Below are 21,271 nucleotides of genomic sequence, written 5' to 3' on the forward strand. Positions count from 1 at the left end.
TTGTCTTTCTTACTTTGAAAGGATAACGCTTCATTTACGTGTCTGAAACTGAAAAAATGAAAATTTAAGTATCCAGTTTAGGGAAGTAGGGAAGTGGGAGAGATTAACCACTCGGTTACAACCCTCACCCATGAACCAATCCCTCGTCTCTCAGTATGCTTTTGGTGTCTAAATATGTCATCCCTATCACACTTCAACTTGCACATCAATGACCTTTCTTTTTCAACATAGAGACTTGACGCCTTAGAATTCAAAACATAAACTTGCTAGTCTTAGAATTCAAAACAGAAACTTGCCACCTAGCAGCATCTACCCCATCCATTGTGCCAAGTGCTCAACAACATTTAAGCATATAGTTAATAAACCATCCAGACGTAGGAGCAATGTAGCTTCATATATCACAGAAGGCAATTGTCTATCTTGCATTCTTGCACTATCCAGATTTACTTATTTTGACTCCAAATCGGCTTCTGATTTGTATGTTAAAGATACAGAAACATACCTAAATCTTTACATACAATCCAGTTCTACTTCCTCAACTTTCGATTCTATTATTCTGGTAAAGGGCATCATGGTTGGGCTGGGTTCACATAAGAGGCAAAGTAAGTCATTACCATGAAAAATTATTAGGGGTTTTAGATTTAAAATTTAAAATTGAATTGGGAAATGTTCTTAAATTTTTTAAAATGCATAACAATGCCCATTTCATATTAAGGGGCCGTTTGATGGCCAGAAAAATATTTCTAGAAAAAAAATTTTAGAAATATATTTTTGGAATCAAAGAATGAGAAATATTTTTTCCTTTTTTTAAAACCAACTTTTGTTTGTTATAAAGGAAATATTTTTCCAGAAAAAAATTCTTAGTGAAAATGAGGAAGAACGAGGAAGAAGGGGCGAGGGAGGAAGGGAAGGGAGGAGGAGGAGGAGGAAGGGAAGAAAAGGGAGGGAGGAGGAGGAAGGGGAAGGAAGGAGGAGGAAAAAGGGAAGGGAAGAGAGAAGGAGGGAGGAAGAAGGAGGAGGAAGAAAAACCGTCGGCTGAAACCCTCACTCAAACGGTCTTCCCCTCTTCTCCTTCCCTCTTCGCCGTGCCCTCTTCTCCTTCCCTTCTTCCCCTCTTTTCCTTCCTCGCCGTGCACTCTTCCCCTTCTTCCCCTCTTCTCATTCCCTCCTCGCCGTGCCCTTTTCCCCTCTTCTCATTCCTTCCTAGCCGTGCCCTCTTCCGCTTCTTCCCTTCTTCCCCTCTTCTCCTTCCCTTCTCCTTCCTCGCCGTGCCCTCTTCCCCTTCTTCCCCTCTACCCCTCTTCCCCTTCCCTTCTTCTCCTCTTCCCCTCTTCTCCCTCCCTCGTAGCCGTGACCTCTTCCCCTTCTTCCCCTCTTCCTCTCTTCTCCTTCCCTTCTCCTTCCCCTCTTCCCCTCTTCTCCTTCCCTCCTCGCGGTGCCCTCTTCCCCTCTTCTCCTTCCCTCCTCGCCGTGCCCTCTTCTCCTTCCCTCCTCGCAGTGCCCTCTTCCCCTCTTCTCCTTCCTTGCTCGCCGTGCCCTCTTCCCCTCTTCTCCTTCCCTTCTTCCCTTCTCCTTCCTTGCCGTGCCTTCTTCCCCTCTTCTCCTTCCCTCCTCGCCGTGCCCTCTTCCCCTCTTCTCCTTCCCTCCTCGCCGTGCCCTCTTCCCCTCTTCTCCTTCCCCTCTTCTCCTTCCCTTCTTCCCTTCTCCTTCCCCTCTTCCCCTCTTCTCCTTCCTCGCCGTGCCCTCTTCCCCTTCGTCCCCTCTACCCCTCTTCCCCTTCCCTTCTTCCCCTCTTCTCCTTCCCTTCTTCCCCTCTTCTCATTCCCTTCATCCCTTCTTCTTCCTCCCCTTCCATTCTTCCTCCTCCCTTCTTCCTCATCCCTCCTTCCTTCCTCCTTTCAGAAATATATTTTCTGAATCGGAATCACTTTCAACTGTCTAAATTTTTTTTTCATGTTTGATGAATTAAAAAAAATTTGAAAAAATTAAAATAAATTCCTGCTACACCCGTCAAACGGGCAAAGGAATCAAGTCAAATCCTGCGATCAAATTTAAAAAAAAAAATTGTTGACAAATTTTGACGACTAAAAATGAGCAACCCGCCACCATCCGACGCTGACAATTTTATTGAGAAAACTTCAGACATAAAGCTTGAAATTTCAGGCTAACAGAAGAAAAACTATGAGGTTCCCACTGCGAAAATCATCTGAAGACTGAAATGTCAGCAGTAATCTTCATGGCTTTGGATTCCTTAGGCGTTTGATTACCTTAGACAAAATTAAGGTGTACTGCTTTTCCGGCGACGATCCCGGCCACTTCTCGGCGACTGTGTTCGTATCAAGCAGGGAGAACGGTCTTCCTCCGTCGTCTGGAGAAGAATTGGTTGTAGTGCTGATTCTTGGTTTTGGACCGTCGAAGCCCGAAGAAAAATGCCGACGATTTTGTCTCCAGGTAACGAGATTGGTTACGATGTCGCTGTTGCCGTTTTGACGGCCGCGGCGGTGCTTGCGCTTCTACGTTTCTGGGATGAGATTGCGAAGCGTGGTGTTTTCGACCAGGTGCTTGCTGTCTTCCCTCCTCCTCCCCGACCATTGTTTTTCATGGTTTTGCTTTCCTTCTTGCTATCTCCTGTACGTGGTTAAGCTGTTGGGCATGAGATGAGGATGCGAAATCCCGTAGCTGGAAGTTCGCTTCGTATTATTAATTGGTGAATTTACAAGTTACTTGTACGCAAGAGACCTACTGCGTTTCGGAAGCTTGACGATGGCCGGAGTTAGTTCAGGTTGTCAAGGTTTGTGGTCTATTTCTTCAGAGAAGCGTTGAGAACTTCCTTGTATTTGAAGGTTGACATCAAAGATCTTCTTATTAGTAGAGAAAGCATTCACGTGACTGGAAAAGGGGATCTCCGGGTTTCTGAAGTTTGACGATGGGCGAGTGAGTTCAGGGTATCAAGTTTTTGTGGTTTATAGCATTCTGAACTCGACTAATGGCTTGGAAAATCTGTTGAGCGAATCTAATTCTCCTTGCCCTTCTCTATTTCGGTTCTCTCGAATATTTATTAATCGATTATGATCTTTAACAGGTAAGGAAAAAGTAGAAAGAAAGCTTTCGAAGGAAAAAGAACATCTTAAGATGATAGTTAGGATGAAATGTTAATCACGTATTGGTGTTCATAGGTCTTACATTTGAGTTATTTGGGTATTTAGCTTTCCGATTACTGTGTTGGTAACTGGTGGGAGAATGATTTTCACGCGTTTAATAATTGTATTTCGATATTTGTAAACTCGAGAAGGCTGGAACTTACAGGAATGGAAATAAAATCTTAAACAAAATTATAATGCTATTGACCTTACGGCCTGGACTTCTACAGGAGCTTAAAAGTCTGATTTTCTTTTGTATGCAATGAATCTATGAAAGACTAACTTCCTGCTTTTGCTTTATCAAATCTGTTTCATACTGTGAGTGATTCCGCGATGATGGGCATTTTGTTGTAATAAGATCTAATTTCAGTTAGTATAGTCATCTGTCCATGGACATTCCTTTTCATTTCGCTGCCTCTCCCATGATTCTTGATACCTTCTTAGCGTAGGTCCTTTTTTCTTCCTTTTGGGTCTTTGAAAGCTGACTTATAATTGAGTTCGAGTCCATTTGAAAGTTAACCTAATCAACGCAATTCTATTTTTGTGAGAGATATTGTTGACACGGTAAGCGAGTTTATTGAGCTTTTGGAGGAGCTCTTTGCTTGATATAAAGGCATTGGATCTTCCTTAGTTATCCTCAGTATCTTCATCAATTTGACAACAGCATACTGTTCTCTTTGAAAATTTTTATTAGTATTTAGTTCGTACTACTCTGCATGCTACATATCTGGTTTGTCTTCGAAACCAATTTGCTTCCTACTATTTCCAATGTTTGTGTTTGGAGGTAAAATGTCGATCTGATCCTCCATCTATACGTCTTGCTCTTATAATGTACGGCTCAATAACGCTGCAACAGTTATGCAGTGTTAAGTAGAAGAACGTTTCAGTACCGATACATGAATGTCTGCTGTCCTTGTGATTTTGATGATTGTTTCTTTCTTCTAGAAAGTGAACCGAAAGCTTGTTCATATTAGTGTTGGGCTGGTCTTCATGCTTTTCTGGCCTCTTTTCAGGTAACCTTGTGGCTAGAATTCCAATATCATTTTAACTGACTTGCGTCATTTTGCTGATGGTTTTTTTTGTATGGGTATTGCAGTGATGCTTCTTGGGCACCTTATCTTGCAGCATTTGTTCCTGGAATTAATGCTGTGAGAATGATACTTGTGGGTGCGGGCATATTGAAGAATGATGCTATGGTTAAGGCCATGAGTAGACACGGAGATTACAGGTGTTTTCTGGTTCAGTTAGCCCCAGTATCTTCCTTTGGCATTATTCAATTATTCACTGCTTGCATATGATTGCAATTTCAAAGATACTGAAACATCTTGTTCTCTATTACTTTGTTTGACGTTTATGTTCTACAATTTTATTGAACTTGTCATTGTGCGTTTATATTCTGTAGGGAACTTTTAAAGGGACCACTGTACTATGCTTGCATTATAACAACAAGCACTGCAGTTTTCTGGAGAGCATCCCCGATTGCTGTTGCCGCAATTTGCAACCTATGTGCTGGAGATGGTATTCTGCCTCTTTGAATTTCTGTTCCATTAGTATTTGCTTTAGCGAATATTATCATTAACGAACATCCAGAAGCAACAACTGTCATGTGCTTGAGTTTCTGCTCTTTCCCTACATCACGTGTAATCATCAGGTGCTTAGGCTGGTTATCTATCCTTTGATATCCTTTCTTTGCTTTTCTACTTTCACTCTGACAACACCTAGGCCTGATTTGACCTTTCTAGGGCTCTATTTGCTTAGTCCTACTTGAAGAGAAATTTATATCCTCAAATCCATGATTTTAGATTGCTGCATTTTTTCCTGTTTCATGTTCCTCTATGTCACTAGTCTGTTACAATTGGGATCACGTAACCCAATATTTTGCATGCGCAACACTAAGGAGAATTTGGCAACAAGAACCCTGTGTCACCTTTCCATAAATCTATCCTAAAGATTGGGGCAAATTCATGAAATATGTTGGGACAGTCCCATAAAACACCGTTCTAGTGTTTCTTGAATTTGCCCCAACCTTTGAAACTGATTTATGGAATGCTAACGCAGTGTTCCTATTACCAAACACCTCTTACAGGCAACCATGTGTCGTTAGCAATTCTATTGATAGAACAGCAACCAGGAGGTATAGGGCTCCTATGGTGTTGCACCTTCACCTGGTCACCAGGTGAGCAACTTGATCTGCATTGGCTATGTAACCTTTTCATTTTAATAGGACTTTTTTTTTTTCTCTTATTTAGGTGTTGCTGACATAGTAGGAAGGCGATTTGGAGCAGTGAAGCTTCCTTACAATAAAATGAAGTCTTATGCTGGCACCATGTCAATGGCCATTGCCGGTTTCCTTTCATCTGTGGTGTATGCGTTCACAGATAACGATTTCAGAAACAATCACACTTGCGCACTTCAGTTTGCTCTCCTTCACTGTTGGTTCTTATATTGAAATCTTATGAAATAGTGAACCCATGCACTTGTGTTGCAGGTACTTGTACTACTACTCAATCTTTGGCCTTTGCGACTACAGTTGGCGGACAATAGCTGGTTTACTTGTCGTTTCTTTGACAGCATCAGTGGTGGAATCCCTTCCCATAAGCACAGAGCTTGATGACAATTTGACTGCTCCGTTAAGTTCAATGCTAGTTGGCGGTTTCATATTTTAGGCAATTTTCATTGTCTTGCTTCAAATGTCGGCAAGTAATTGGAGCTACCCACTCTCAAAGACCTACCTGTATTTTCCTGCGGGACAATATATCTTCATCATTCATTAGAGTTGGGAAAAGTGAAATTGAAATAATCCTCTTGGCCTGACGCTTTCGGCGTCGTCCCTTTCTTGGTCTTTAATTTTCAACATTCTTAGCCTACTGTAAAAATATATATGTACTTTTTACCAACTTATTACTGAATAAAATGGACCCAAGCTGTGAACTTAGTTTTCCTATACTGTATCTGCTTGAACAGAGAATAACATTGTTACACCATGAGATAAGGTTTGACACATGAGCGGTTGGAGTTCCACTACTCGTGTTGAATACTGGATTTGACAATGAAGAAACTTTGGTGAAAAATACTCGAAGAAAAGTTGCACTGATATGAATCTGACAATTATATTTTTAAATATGCAAAGCCTTTTTCTTTTTAAAGGCCATTGACAGAAGATTCCCTACTACGTACAGAGCATCTGAGCATTCTAGAGAGTTCCTGATGCCCCGGTCTTTCACCGCTGAATGGAGAACGATATCACTCCTTTCCAGTCAAGAATCTAACAGTGCGGCCATTTCTGACGATCTTTTCTTCAATGCGTTCGTAGCCATGAGGGGATGAACTCCGTCTATGTATGTGAACTACCATACAGGCAGTACATTTCTTTCACAAGGAACCATACAGAGGTATTCAGTATGTGTAGAGATCAATCGGGTTCAAGTTAAAGCAGGTCTTCAAGTGTCTCCAATTTGTTTCTATCGGCCAGAAAACCAGATCTGTTTACCACCAATTCAATTGGAATTGGGCAATTCTTCCTGATTCTATTAGTATTGATTGACACCAAAATTCATGGTTCATCAAACTAAAGGTCTCAGGTTGCACCAAGGGTCCATACCTAAGATTTTGATTTTGTTGTTTTACGGTCAAAACGTTTTAATTGAAGAGGATGGTTTAATGTTAAATATATGGCTTTCAAATTCTAAGAGCTAAGATCAGATTAAAGATTTTCAATCTCCTCGTTGGGGTCATGATTGATAGGAGGGAAAATTTTGGAACTTCCCAGTGCTGCCCATGGGGGTTGGACCTTTACCTAATTGTATGAAAGACTGCAATGTTTCCAACCCCACATGGCCGTCTTTTTCTAGTGTTATTGGGTCTAACTGTCTAAGAAGATTGCTTGCCAATATGAGCGGAGATAAAACTCACCATATGAAAGTTCAGACTGCCACTGCCTTGAATAGCCAATACATTGCGTGTCCATCACTCACCTAAACAAGGCAGATCAAATACAACTTTTGTTTTTTGGACAGGTCCTTGAAACTTTTAATTGATTTCAATTAGTTTTTTAAATTTATAAACACCACACACCGAATCGATATAACCAATTTTTTATTTTTCCACAGGTTCGTGAAATTTTGAGTTATGTTAAACTTTTCTTTTTTTTTACAGACACATGCCCTGTTTCGATATTAACCAAGATATTGGCGAGATTCTTGCATCATGGTGCAAATAATTCACCTGAAAAAATAAAAAAATCGAACAACATTTGGTAAGATCCTCAACCCTTTCGTCCATTTGACAGTAAATAAAACTGGTGGAATTTCAGTTCGATCAGCTTATAAACTTTGAGATCAGCGTTCATTTGTGACGCCTCCCTAGCTTGGGAGAGTTTAGATGCTGAAAGCCTTGAAAGTATGAGCTTACTCCAATTGTAATTTCGAAGCACTCAAATCAAATGTAGTCGCCTGCTTAAATTCAAACATACCCAGCTTACTCCTTAAGCTTGCAACTTCCTGGAGCAGTCCACCGTTCTTCAATCATGTTGCTGTAAACGGTAGAAGTCTCTAAGAAAAAACCAATTTTCTCTTTTCCCTTGTATGTAAGATTGCTACGAGGAGCGTAGTGTAGGTGGTCCGATTGGCATGCCAATGAAAGTCTAGTTGTCAGTTTGATTTCCGTTGCAATATTTTCTTAAATTGTTAATGGTGGATGCACGAGACTCTAATTGACATATGTATCTCTTCCCATTCAAAAGCAGTGTTTTACCCCACGAGCATGAGAAAAAATGAAGAGCTTTCGACTTTATGGAATATCTGCTCCATGCATGTATGATTGATCTACCTTCATTTTTATAAATTTCAAAAGCTAAAAATGCACTGAAGTAAGGACGATAACATTGATCTCTGTTACTCTGTAAATACATAGAGGAAACAGCTCCAACGTTCTACTCATGGTGTGTCATAGTTCTCGACTGCTTTTAATAAAAGGCATCTCAATGTGCACAGACTCGTCTCAAAGGGACACACCACCGACGAACTAAAACCGCAGTAATTTTTATCTTGCCATTCTTACGTCAGATGCAAACGAACGAATCATGAGAGTTTTTCTCACACACAGACATTTTGTGAGAAAATGTTTTTCATTATTATATGTGGAATATATGAGTATGATTAGTAATACATGGAACCACGAAAACTGTCCTTGCCAGGTGAACTAACATCAAGATAAAGAAAATACTGTATTGGCAAAGACGAAATTAGGATTTCTAACATCGTACTTTCTTCGCGTTCTATTAAAATTTCTCAAAATAGAGAGCCAGGGAGATTTGAAGTAGAAAAAAAAAGTTCTAATGATGGCATCGATGTTTATGGGCCACTGAAAGCCACTTCAACAGGCTGCAATGGATTTGTATCGGAGCACTCTTCGACAAGCAACAAAGCCGCATTTCTTGTGTTAAACTCTTAGGTTATGCTTGGATGACATCGTCAACAAATGATGCTTTGTGAAATCCAGATTTTGTGATAACATGGTTTTTTAACCAGTTTTTGAAACATCATTTCTGTGTTTGGGTGCTTGAAGTTCTCAAGTCTAATCACTTAATATTACAAGATTAAATGAAGTCTTGTGCTGGCACCATGTGGTTATGTTTTGCTTTCTTCCTATTGTTTGAGATTCTTTACCGTTTACATATAAATAACAATTGTTACTGAAAAAGCGAAGTTCCATCTAATGGGGCTTCCGTTGGCAAAATGATATTATTTTGTGGCTAAGTTTTTTCGTGAAGTGTGTGTACCCTCTGCAATGCACATATTTTTAATGCTTCACACGTTATGACTACAAATTTCGGGTTAATTCTTCAATATTTTCTAATAAGCGGGCAGGGTAACTTAAAAAGTATTTATGTTAATAAAGTAATTCACTTGGAAAAAGAAACTTCAAGAAACCATTAAAATCGTCGCGGTTAACTTTAATTGGAAAATTTGCATTATAAAAAATAATCCGTATTTGAGTGTGAACTTCCGTCGCTCGTCCTCCTACCGTTGCGATGAATGCACGCGTGCTACATGGGCGACGCCCTCACTGGATGAGCTCTCAGTGATTTATGTGATACGTTGCACGCAAGCGACCCTTCCATCAAGGCCCTTCCTGTCACCTCATTATGGTGAATCCAACGGCCCGCACCGTCTTGTATTTCTCGGGCCCTTCCTCTCATCGTGACGACGGGGCAAGCAGGAAAATACGTTATCGTTATTTCTTGCCCACCAGGCCGTCCATCCATTGATGTCCGGCTACCGACCATAGTTGAAGCTTAGGCGTTGGCCCACGGTCAGAGGGAGGATCACAAGAGGACAGAGAAACTGCAACATGGAGATGAGATGGATAGGCGGGAGCTCGTCTCTCCTCCCTGTTTCGGATTCTTGGAGGGGAAAAAAGAATGGAATAAGACTCGGCATATTCGTCCTCTATTCTCTCTCTCCCCCCTCTCTCCTTCTTCTTCTTATTATGGACTTCGTTCAGACAGCTGAGAACTTTCAAGTCCTTTAACTGTCAATCCCCATCAATGGCTTCCTCCATAACCACCACCAACACTGCCGTCTTTGCTCAGGGAGCCAACCATGGACGAAATGGGGGAACAAGAAGTGGGTCTCTTTCTTTTCACTTCAGAAGGCCATCATTTTCTTCGTACTCCTCCAAGACACTACATGTTCCCGCTTCCAGCAATCAACTTCTCTTGTCCACTCGAATTTCTTCCAGTTTCGTTGCTTCCAGCTCTTCGACCGTTTCAGTACCACACCCATCTGCATTTGATGTCGGAGACGAGATTTCTCGGTTGGAGACCTTGCGGACGAGGCTCTCGCAGGCGGGGACTTTGAAGGATAAGCTTAGTGTGCTCGATGGCGATCGTTTGGTGCAGGATTTCTTTAATAGTAGTACTGGTGAGGCGCTTCGCTCGTTTAATTTGAAGCCTTCAGAGGTTTACCTCCTCAAATGTGTTGTTGCTGCTCGTCAAGAGCACGTTTTATATCACGAACATGTTGGGCAACTGAATTCGAGTTACGGAGGTGGCTCAAATTCGGAAATGAGTGCCCTCAAAGCTGCATTTTTTACATTGTTGGAAATGATTGAGAAAGGAGAGGTCAGTGGTGGCCATGGGAGCAGAGTTCGGATGGATGCGACGGTTGCTTTAATGAAGAAGCTCCTGAGCACACTTGAAGAAGTTGAAAGCTTCTATGATTGTATAGGAGGAATTATTGGGTAATTTTTCATTTACTTTTGTCAACTGTTTTCTACCGGTACTTGATGATTGCCCTTAATAACTCATGATCTGAACTTTGAAGTGGTTGTTGACTTTTCGCTTGTATTTTATCCGATGCAACTTGAATTGGTTTTTATTTTCATCGCTGTAACTGTGAAAATCCGGTGTTGACACTTATTTTTTTCTCTTGGAGCTCACATAAATAACAGCACGTAATCAAATTTTGTGGTTTAGGGCATCTAAGTAACAGGCCTAGAATCAAACGTTCTAATTACTATTGCAAGAGGCTTAGTACGAGATTGGTTGATTGCTGTTTCTCGGGACTGATCTCTGGGAGGTATTACGATATGAAGAAGCTTAGAATTATAACGCTTTGAGCTTCTACACGAGTTTTTTCTTACTCCCCTGAATTGAAATAATTCTGAAACAGACCTCGTGTCGTTTTCGTTGGCTTCTCCTATAATATTACTCATATCTCATCGTTTTGTTCTGTTGACTTATGAGGAATCATGTAAAACCTTCATAGACAGCATTCTTTCTGTTTTCTGTTATATTTCAACGCTGTAAAGTGAAATGAATGGCACTTTTAACTGCCAGAGACAGTCCATGTCTTGGCAGATCCTTTGTTACATCTCATCCATGATAAACGTAGGAATTTTATCTTCGCCATTCTGCTTGTCTTACACCTGGTAAAAGTATGAATGGAAAACTATCATGCTTCATTGCACTCTTTTAACCATCTGATCCATGATTGATGGCCTTAATCTTGAACAGTTCAGACAAAATGCTGGTTCAGATGAAACAGGACATCAAGCGGATCATAGAAAGCTAAATTAAATTTTACCTGCTCTCAACAGTTGGAGCTTAAACAAGGTTCCAAGTTACAACAGTAGTAAACTGCCAGTTGTCACCGGTAGGTGAGCAAGATGAGAAGTTTATAACTAGTATAGATTAAAATGAACATTAACGGAAGCATGTGCAGGTCTTCTGGATCATTATCAAAGGAAAAAGTGGACAGGTTTACTCTAAGATATGCAACCTTTCAGATGAATGAGTTTATATGGCATTGACCTTCTAGAGGTTGCAAAACCATTGGTGGGACAATAGCTGTGTTCTGGAAATTATGCGGGATCACTGGATAGCCTGTTTAATCTTGCACATGTAACAGAAATTTGAGCTTATCCTACGCATGCCCGTTCTCTACTTGAATTTGTTGCATCTAGTGCTCTAGAATATGATGCCTGCATGAAAGGGCCTTCTGTATACAGGGTTCTCTTTTGCATGCACATTTAGGCACAAACATATAGTTTTTAATTCGCAGCATCCTTGAAACAAATGAAATTTATAAATCTTGAATAAGTTAACTCTCTCTGATATTAAAGGATTCATTTTTCAATTTTATTAAAGCAGAACGGCAGTTTGCTGTGAACTTTACAGAGTTATTTATAATTCCAAAGGTACGTTGTTGTACAGGTACCAGATTGTTGTGCTGCAGCTTCTACTGGCCTCCAATTCATCGGCAAGGATTTCCTCACTCACTTGCAAAGAAGATGCAAATTCTGGTAATAGAAAATATTATGTTCCTGCTGGGGTGGACCTCTTGAAAGATGCAGAATACGCCTCACAAGCAGCACTCTGGGGGATTGAGGTAAGCATTATCCAATTGTGATTTTGTATAAAAACTACTCATATCAAAACATGTTATTTTGTACAGTTTTATAAAGATTGTCGCTAAGCAACAAACTATCCAGGCTTTGCCAGAGCTAGGAGAAATATATCCCCTAGGAGGTTCAGGAGATCGCCTTGGTTTAACTGATCCTGAAACAGGTGAATGTCTTCCTGCTGCAATGCTACCTTATTGTGGACGGACACTCTTGGAAGGCCTTATTCGAGATCTGCAGGTATAGTAGCTTTCAGAAGTTACTGCCCAATTTTAGCAACTTTACAATTGACAGTGGCAACAATTAAGAAATTTTTGGGCATCATTTTATTTATTTATTTATCACTTATGTTCTGTTTTGATTATTTGTCCAATCCTGCTTGATCATTTTCTCAATTAAAATTACTTTTTGGTTTTTTTTTTTTTTTTGGTATTCTTTACTTCTTTTCCTTGTCAACTGTATATATTACCTGAGTTCCAAGTTTGTCTTGTTTTGCTAGTAGAATTAGGTTCATATCAGCTTTTTCACACTTTTTTCTTTTATTCTCCAATCCTAGGCGAGAGAATTTCTTTATTTCAAGAAGTTTGGGAGACAGTGCATCACTCCTGTAGCAATAATGACAAGTTCAGCAAAGAACAACCATGAACGCATCAAGGCACTTTGCAAGGAAAAAGGATGGTTTGGACGGGGAGAAAATAGCTTTTTTCTTTTTGAACAGGTAAGGTTTTGAAATCACGTTGCAGTTTAAAATGCCATGTGTGATATCACACGCTTTAGATTGCATAATCCTACAAAATTTATATTGTTCAGTTGCTTGGCCTTTTGCAGCCTCAAGTGCCAGTTGTGGATGCTGAAGATGCACAATGGTTGGTTCATGGTCCATTCTCACCTGTGCTTAAACCTGGTGGTCATGGTGTTATCTGGAAGCTAGCATGGCAAAAAGGTGTATTTGACTGGTTTTATTCTCATGATAGAAAGGGTGCAACCATACGACAAGTCAGGTTTGATTTCTCATTTTTGCATCTATAACTGTTCTTGGATTTCCGTTCTGCTGTGTATAGGAAAGTTGTGAGTTGTGACCAATTCATGTGAACAAATTGTGATGATGTTTTCAATGATAATCTTGCAGTAATGTGGTTGCTGCTACCGATGTCACTCTGCTGGCACTGGCGGGGATAGGTCATCGCCACAAGAAGGTACAAATAAGCTTGGTTTCAACTTGACAACACTTGTATAAGCAAGTAATGACCGTATTGTGTGCATATTTACTCACCCAAGTGGATAAAAGTCTTTTTCCCCATGTTTCTAGTAATGGAAAAGCATTCCATATTAAAGAATCTTCTTAGGCATCTGGACCATCTGATCTCTGAGGTTTTCAAGTACCATATGCATCAAAGAACAATGTTCTTATTTCAAATTTTGCATGTATGTGAGATGATGTTGGATATGAATATTTTGTTTGTCACATGCACAGGGGGGAAAAATTTTTATTCCAAGTGCAAAGCAATCACGTTGACTGAGTACTTTAACTCCTTTGATTGGTACTTTCTATTGGATAGGTCATTCTGCATCCAAGCTCTGCACACACGCCTAAGAAGTCAAAGGGGCTAAACTTTATTCATTAAGTGATTCATATTTTATAGTTCTGGGACTAGTGAAATACCATTGTTCATGGCATGCATGCCTTGGACCTGTACAATTATTGACATTAAAGATGATGCAGAAACTTGGGTTTGCATCATGTGAGCGTAGTTCTGCTGCCACAGAAGGGATTAATGTTCTTATCGAACAAAAAGAAGCTGACAGTTCTTGGTCTTATTGCATTACGTGCATCGAATACACAGAGTTTGACAAGTTGGGAATCACAGATTCACCTCTATCACCCAGTGGGTAAATTCATCTAGCTTCTCTCGTTTTTGGTAGTTTAACTTTTTGCATCTACTTTTCAAATCTTTGCTGTTCTTATGTATCTTTCAAATTATTATGCATAATGTGGCTTGTCATTAGATTTTATTTTGCCTATTTTTTAAGGCAATTTGTCTTTAAACATTTGCCATGCAGTCATGCTGCACTGCTTGACAACTACAGCAGTAGCAGTAAATGTCCTTCAACAGCCATCACAATGTCACTAATGTATATTATTGACAATGATTGAAACCTTTTTGTGAGAATCAAAACAAACGACAAGGCTAAACATGTGTACGATAATCCTCAACTCCTAAGAAATTCCAAGAATTTATTTTTAACATGAAGCACAGAAGCGATAAGGTAGAGGAGAGAAATAGGTGTTCTTCATTAACAAATAATAGCCATCCATATAATTAACTTCTGTTGCTTGCATGTATAAGAAGGAAATTAAATTCCTGATCACATTGCTTGCTAAGATTTGTTTATGACACACAACGACTCACCTTTCTATTTTCTACCTAACAAGTATCAGTCTCTTTCCATATATGCATGCACCCAGTTGATGTCATTCAAGTTTGTTGTGGCCTTCTTAATGTTCATGCGAGAATTTTCAACCCCATAATACCTTACCTTTAGTTATGTTCCTTTTTGAGGCTATATTATTAGCTTGGATCGTACTTTATTAATGGTGGGTCTTCTCATGCTGCTATTACACGCCCTTGTGTTTCCTTCTCCTTGTTTATTCCACAATAGTAAAATATATTTCCTTGTTTGTTAACTTGTGAATTGGACCTAAGATTGCAGGCTAACTTCCCAGCAAACACAAACATTCTTTATATTGATTTAACCTCTGTTGAGAAGATCGTGTCAAGTGAAAGATCAGCATGTTTGCCTGGTTTGGTTTTGAATCTAAAGAAGCGTATCTCTTTCAGGGATCACCTTGGATTCTTGCACAGGTAATCCAATATCCTTCTGGCTTTCCGCAATTGATCTGCAATCCTCCCTTTGATTTGCTTCATTTGCACCACATACGTAATGCAGTCTCTGGACATATTAATGTTAAACGTGGCATATACTCAAAATTTGTAGATCCAAACTACATGATGAATGAATAGAAAGGCATGAATGACATGCAGTATTGCTGCATAAGAAAATGACATCAGCATAAAAAGTTCTAAAAGTGGAGGAGATCCTAACAATTTTTCAGCAAGCAGCTGGGAAATTTCTGGATAGTGGAGAAGGCATTGGCTGTTGTCATGTACACGGTTATATCACTCCTCGCACAAACTGAAATTGTAGGCGCATGCCCTGAACTTAGAAAATGTGTCTAAGGGTTTTCTTGGAAGAAGGGTTCAGTTTAGTCTCTTCTTGGAACTCATTCAAATAAATAAACTTCCCAAGTTGAATCTTCTCTTCTTCTCTTTAATGTTTATATGAAACTTATGGTGAAAATGACTTATAATTCAGTGTTCAAGGTGGGAGACTGGAGTGTACGATGCAAAATATAGCAGATTATTGTTCAAATAGATTTCCATCACAAAACCTTGGCGTGACGAAAGGCAAGCTTCATCTTCTTTTAGTTTATCTATTTTGGGGATTTTTGGACGATATTCTGTCTATTGTTTTCCTGGTAGTTATATTCTTCATTATAGTTATCTGTTTTCACAGAACGCCTTGATACTTTTATTGTACACAATGAGAGAAAAAGGGTGACATCTTCTGCTAAGAGAAAAAGAAAAGTCTCCGACAAAACCTTGCATCAGGTTTGTGTACTTCACACACACACACAAAATTTTTTCTTTCTCATAATATATTATAATTCATAATAGACTAAGTTGAAATTTTTATCAGGTGTATGTAAGAAAGAGAAAGACAGAGAGAGAGAGAGAGAGAGAGGACTTGTACTATATGGTGATACACAAAAGATGCTGCATTACCACCTATTGTATCAAGGAAGCTAGTATTGGACTTATTTTATAATAAACTTCCTGCAGGTGGTCATCAATGTGCTACTTCGTTATTATAGCGAAGACAGTCAGAAGACATAGGATTACCTTGAGAGGATTTTGGCAGAATTCACCTGTCTCTTCTATGGAAAAAAGTAGATTGATTGATTCCTTTTATATTTATCATGACTGATCCAAGTGGTATCCATCTCTCATCAAATCCCATTTTCCATGTAACAACCTTTATGATAGGCAAATTGTTACTTTCTCTAGAAAGAAAGGATGCTTTCACTGGATAGGACACAGCTTTTTTCTTCCATCTAGTAAGATAGCAGACATCTGAACAAAGTGGGAAAAACACAAACACAATTATATATCTTATCTGACAAGATAGCGGACCTCTGAACAAAGTGGGAAAAGCACAAACACAGAGTGCATCCTGTTCTGCCTGATTTGGGGAGATTTTTCTTTTCTTTTTTTGTTTAAATTTCCTATTGTTTCTTCTTTGTCTTTTTCAGTCTAGAATACCCTACTCCACAAAAAAGTTTGGCAATGGGAACCGAGATTCAGGTTGCCTCCAGTTATGCCATGTTCTGGCATCTCCAGTTCTTGAGTTCCATGTGCAAGCATAGTCTATTGGCTTGGGGGGGAGGGAGAGAGAAAGAGAGCTGCAGTTACCTCGCCATGGTGACCATCTCTGTCTCGAAGTAGTGAGAGAATGACCAAGTCAGAGGGAGGATAAGCAAGAAGAGTTTAAGGGTCATTAGATGTCCCTCCAAAGTCCAAACCAATGGCACTTTGCAAACTCTGTATGTAGATAGGACCAATAACTCCCACAAAATAATAACTGGGGAGTTTCTTTTCTTCTTGAAATGCATATTTAATGTAGTATGTTAAATATGTTCGGTGCTTTGTTCTTTAACCATTAAGTGTTTGCTTCTGCAGACTCCAGATGGTGCACTCCTTGATATAATGAGGAATGCCTATGACATTCTTTCTTCTTGCAATATCAAAATGCCAGAGGTATATATGTTTCTAGTTTTACCATGTGAAGTGTTTGTTTTTTAAATAATTAGTTTGAAATGACTTCAGCAAGTGTACTTTTTACATGTTCGCTCATGTTTGATGTTACTTCTTACAAGTTTGTATCATGTTTGTTCTTCAATTTGAAATTGGTGAAGCTGTTTCCCAGTTTACTTTTGACGTTTCAGAAAAAATTCTTAAGAGCATTTTCTTAGTTTTAATTGTAATGGCACTCAAAAAGAGGCACATGCTGTTTATTATGGGTTTATAATTACTGCTCCTTTATGTTGAATAGGTTGCTGATAATGTTCACTATTTGCACTCGGTGCCTCCATTTCTCATTCTTCTCCATCCTGCTTTAGGGCCACTTTGGGAGGTGACCAGACAAAAGGTACAGTCTCTTTTCCTGTTATTTGTTCATTGAAGGAATGGTGTTTTTATTTCATTTACTTTGTGATGGAAACACAGAGAGTTCATCATGTGCTCATGCATAGTACTGCAGTTTCCGGTTGTCAATGAAGGACATAAACATGAAACATTTACTGTATGGGAAATTTTTGAGTTCCGGACATGCATACCATGTGCAAGCACTACTTTGCTGAAAAAACCATATGCAGGATTAGCTCAAGTGAGCTAGAAAATTTAATTTTAAATCTGTCTGTTCTTTCAGATATGGACTTGTTTACACTTTACAGGAATATTAAACTTTTCAGAAGAAACTTTGATTTATCATTAGTGAGTATTGATGAGTCTTTTACTTCACTGGATAAAACTACAAGTTTCAATCTTCCCTCATATATGGAAACATATTGTTACCTCATCTTGTGTTTTGGGCATCTTACCAGCTGACTTTCTACTACGGCAGTTTGAGCAGCAGATATTCTTCGAATTTTGTCAAGCTCTGCTTTCGGCAAGGGAGACAAAGTGACGAGCACATTTGTGCACATTTTTAGGGGTTTTTCTCCTAGTCAAATTCATCTTTCTCTTTACAGTTTTCTTTCTTCTCTTGCAATTGTCAATCGGTGCTTGATGTTAAAGAAAATGTTCAGGTAGCCCTTGCAATTTCCTTTTTTTCTAAAAACTGGCTCGATTGTCTATCCCAAGTATATTGCAGTTGCAAATATTTGCATGTGCAAATCAATAAGTGTGATTTGATGTCTCTGAAGTCTGAAGTTAAATGCATAATTTAGATTAAACTGTAAATCTGATATTCCTTGGAATAGAATGCTATTGTATTTTATTATTTTTCATCTGAGACTCTTCCAGCATGGTGGATTGTTAAATCTGGTTGCTATTTCTATGACCCGTGTTGATGACATCACTTCATGAAAACAGAAGTCTCAGTTAGTCGGATTCGCTAAACCATCTCTCTGATTATTTGCTCTAATTCAGTTCTGTAGCATATTAATATTTCTACAAATCTAGATGGTAGTTACTGGTCTCTCCTGGTTTGATCTATTATTGCTCAAATTTTAGTTGTTGCATGAGACCTCTTCTGCTTTTGACAGTTCCAAGGTGGTTCAATTGCACAAGGTTCAGAATTACAAATAGAAGTTGCTGAGTTTCTTTGGAAGAATGTTGAGGTATGACAACTGATATTGCTGGCTTGCTGCTGTTGTGATATATCAAATAAGGGTTCACTTGATTGTACTTTGTGTAACAAATATTGCTGCAATGTTAATGACAGCTTGATGGAAGTCTCACCATTGTTGCTGAAAACATTATGGGCTCTACTTCATCAGCAGAGAGTGGCAGTTCACTGATACGTTATGGTTATAGGTAATTTGGGACACAAATTTTTTTACCAATGATCGTCACATTTTTTCCCATGCTAACCTTTTTTTTGTTTATTCAACAAGATGTGGGCGGTGCAAACTACAGAATGTAAAGATTGTGAACAGAGGAATTGATTGGAACAATGCTGATAACTCCTTTTGGAGGCATGATGTCAAGCGGTTTGAAACAATGAGAGTGACACTGCTAGGAAATGCAGAATTTGAGGCCGTGGATGTAGTACTTGAGGTGCGTTTTCATTTTAGTGATATAAACCGCAAACTATACTTTCTGTCACCTTAAGGGAAATGAGATAGAAACTTCTTAACCAGCATGATGTGTTTCCTCCCATTAACTTTTTAGTTAATGTCACTGTTTTTCTTTCAGGGCAACCATGTTTATGAAGTTCCCAGTGGCTACAAGCTGCTAGTCACCAATGGAAATTCAGGTTTCAGAATCCAGTACCTTGAAGGCTTGAATCATATTTTCTTTTTTTTCCTCTTACTTTATATAGTATCATATATTTTCTCTGGTGATCTGATTTCCTCCTTTGTGGTCACTTTTTGGCCAATGTGGTGAGCTCTTTATTTCCGACCTGTCCTTACAGTAACATCATGGTACCATGTTTGGTGTAAAGGGCGACAACTGATTCTTGTTTTGAGAAAAATAGGGTAGGAAATTATGTTTGATGCTAATACACAGCAAAGAACAAATTGAACAGGGAACATGGTAAGTCAGAAGGAAACCGTGATGTAGACAGAAGACTATGCAAAGCATTAATTAAACCAATGCAAGCATGACCTAAATCTGGCCATGCGTTAGATAAGTTTAGGAATTCTTTTTAGGTTTCTGTGAAAAGTGGAACCCTCATACATGAGCCATGCTCACCTCGGGCGACCTTTAGTGTATACAGACTGTGGAAACCATGTAAATGTGGGATTAGTTATAAGACTTGCTTCAACTATGATGCACAAATATCAAGACTGTTTGGACGACACAAATCAAAACATGATTGCAGAACTCAACTAGTTAGTATCAGCCAAGTATGGCTGGTCAACCTGCTGGTTCTGGTCGATCTTTTGGGGAGTGACTCAAATTAATATAACTGTTATAACAACAGAATATCTACAAGTTATAACTGCAATCTTAGCAAAACATGTAAGGACAAAGATAGCAAATAAAATAACTTTCAAGTTGAAAATGCAACAACAGCATGTAATGCTTTTTAAGCTGTCACGCTTTGGCTTTCTTTGGGTCTTATACATATTGATTTGTTTCCCTTCACAACTTGTACAATCTTTTTTCTCACCCTTCTGTAGTACTCGTTTTTGGCCTTTGTTTTCTTTTAATCTGCGTGATCAGAATACTACTCTTAAGTTCTTAATGACCCTAGACACTGCTACTTGTGCCTCTATATTCTGGTTCAAATGTTTGTCCTGACAGGCTTTCCTATTCTCAATGCAGGGGTGTCAACTAGACTAGTTCCAATACAAAAAGAAATGATGGATTGTGGAAGCTGGTTCTGGAAATACAATCGAAACGAGTCGCACATCACCCTGGAAATGGTGGAATTGTAGCCTCAACTGCCCGCTTCTTCCCTTCACCTCCGATCGAAATATCCCGGTATCTGTTATGGCAAACTGTTTAGTACAGAGGAAACAAGTGGTCTTCTGTCAAGTTTGCGTGCATGTGCAGCAATGGGCATCTTCAGTCGAATGAAATAAATGCCATTCGAGATGTAAATTTGCAGGTGGTTCAATTCCGTGCACTTCGGTGTGCATGTGTATGTAGAGTTTTCACGTCTACATTTGTTTCTCAAGCTCTCTGATATGTAAGCCTGAGATGTTGGGTGGTTATGTAAAATCTGCAATGTCGTTAAATCTTTACCATCTTCAATTAAAATATGATAAAGATCATATCTGGTTACATATAAATATTACATCTTACTGATGAGATACAAAGGAAACTTTAAATAAAAAGTTCGAACCAAAGTCCGAGCCTAAATTTCACATAAAATTGAATTCAGTTGGATTTAACCCTCACGAACCAGTTACGGTTATGTAGACGTTTGTTATGTTTTATTAAATAGAACACTTCTTATTTTTAAATAAAAAGGGTTGAATCATATAGTTGGCAAACTTGTTGACCGATCGAATTCATTCATATACTTGGTTGTGATCCCAGGCTAGGTGATTGAGCACCAAACTCCGAAGGAATAAGGATTGAATAGTCTGACTCGCTCGATCGCTGACTCGGATCAGGATTTTGGGAACCAGGAACCAATTGATTTTTGGCAATACAATGCATTTCTCAAAAAGGAAGTGGTCATCAACCCGGGTTTGCATATAAACCAGTTGCATCGAACCGGGTAAAATAAAAATTTAAAATTCCTACCTGACTTAAGAGTCAATTTGTTGGCCCAACAACCTGACCATCTGCCGATCCAAATCCAAGTCTGAGTCAGAGGTTTGCCAACCATTTAAATCATGATACCAAAATGCATTATCGACATCAGAAACAACTCTTTTGGGCCATTGAAAATCGTACGGACCTTAAATTTTATGTTTCATTATGTAT

General features: G+C 39.1%; 2 protein-coding genes across 6 annotated transcripts; both read left to right on the forward strand.

The window, feature by feature from the left end:
• The first annotated feature begins 1,042 nt into the window (after positions 1-1,042).
• LOC116262083 (probable phytol kinase 2, chloroplastic) lies at positions 1,043-6,082 on the forward strand. 5 transcript variants are annotated; one of them, XM_031641146.2, is made up of 6 exons: positions 1,043-2,558; positions 4,086-4,153; positions 4,237-4,368; positions 4,543-4,658; positions 5,390-5,555; positions 5,629-6,082. In XM_031641146.2, exons 1-6 carry the CDS (start codon positions 2,430-2,432, stop codon positions 5,804-5,806), a joined length of 789 nt encoding a protein of 262 aa, XP_031497006.1. In that variant the 5' UTR covers positions 1,043-2,429; the 3' UTR covers positions 5,807-6,082. The 5 variants fall into 5 exon arrangements, with proteins under 5 accessions (XP_031497006.1, XP_031497008.1, XP_049935843.1 ...); XM_031641148.2 differs by having other exon boundaries at positions 5,390-5,504; XM_031641150.2 differs by having other exon boundaries at positions 2,418-2,558; positions 4,090-4,153.
• Positions 6,083-9,471: 3,389 nt separating this feature from the next.
• LOC116262372 (UTP--glucose-1-phosphate uridylyltransferase 3, chloroplastic) lies at positions 9,472-20,627 on the forward strand. Its single transcript, XM_031641677.2, has 17 exons — positions 9,472-10,382; positions 11,857-12,031; positions 12,135-12,284; positions 12,601-12,762; positions 12,873-13,045; positions 13,174-13,240; positions 13,768-13,934; positions 14,750-14,908; positions 15,420-15,511; positions 15,621-15,715; positions 16,844-16,921; positions 17,217-17,312; positions 18,430-18,504; positions 18,609-18,700; positions 18,781-18,943; positions 19,082-19,142; positions 20,159-20,627. Exons 1-17 carry the CDS (start codon positions 9,688-9,690, stop codon positions 20,269-20,271), a joined length of 2,613 nt encoding a protein of 870 aa, XP_031497537.1. The 5' UTR covers positions 9,472-9,687; the 3' UTR covers positions 20,272-20,627.
• Positions 20,628-21,271: the final 644 nt, after the last annotated feature.

The sequence above is a fragment of the Nymphaea colorata genome, chromosome 10 (genome assembly GCF_008831285.2).
Source record: "Nymphaea colorata isolate Beijing-Zhang1983 chromosome 10, ASM883128v2, whole genome shotgun sequence".
NCBI classification, from domain to species: domain Eukaryota; kingdom Viridiplantae; phylum Streptophyta; class Magnoliopsida; order Nymphaeales; family Nymphaeaceae; genus Nymphaea; species Nymphaea colorata.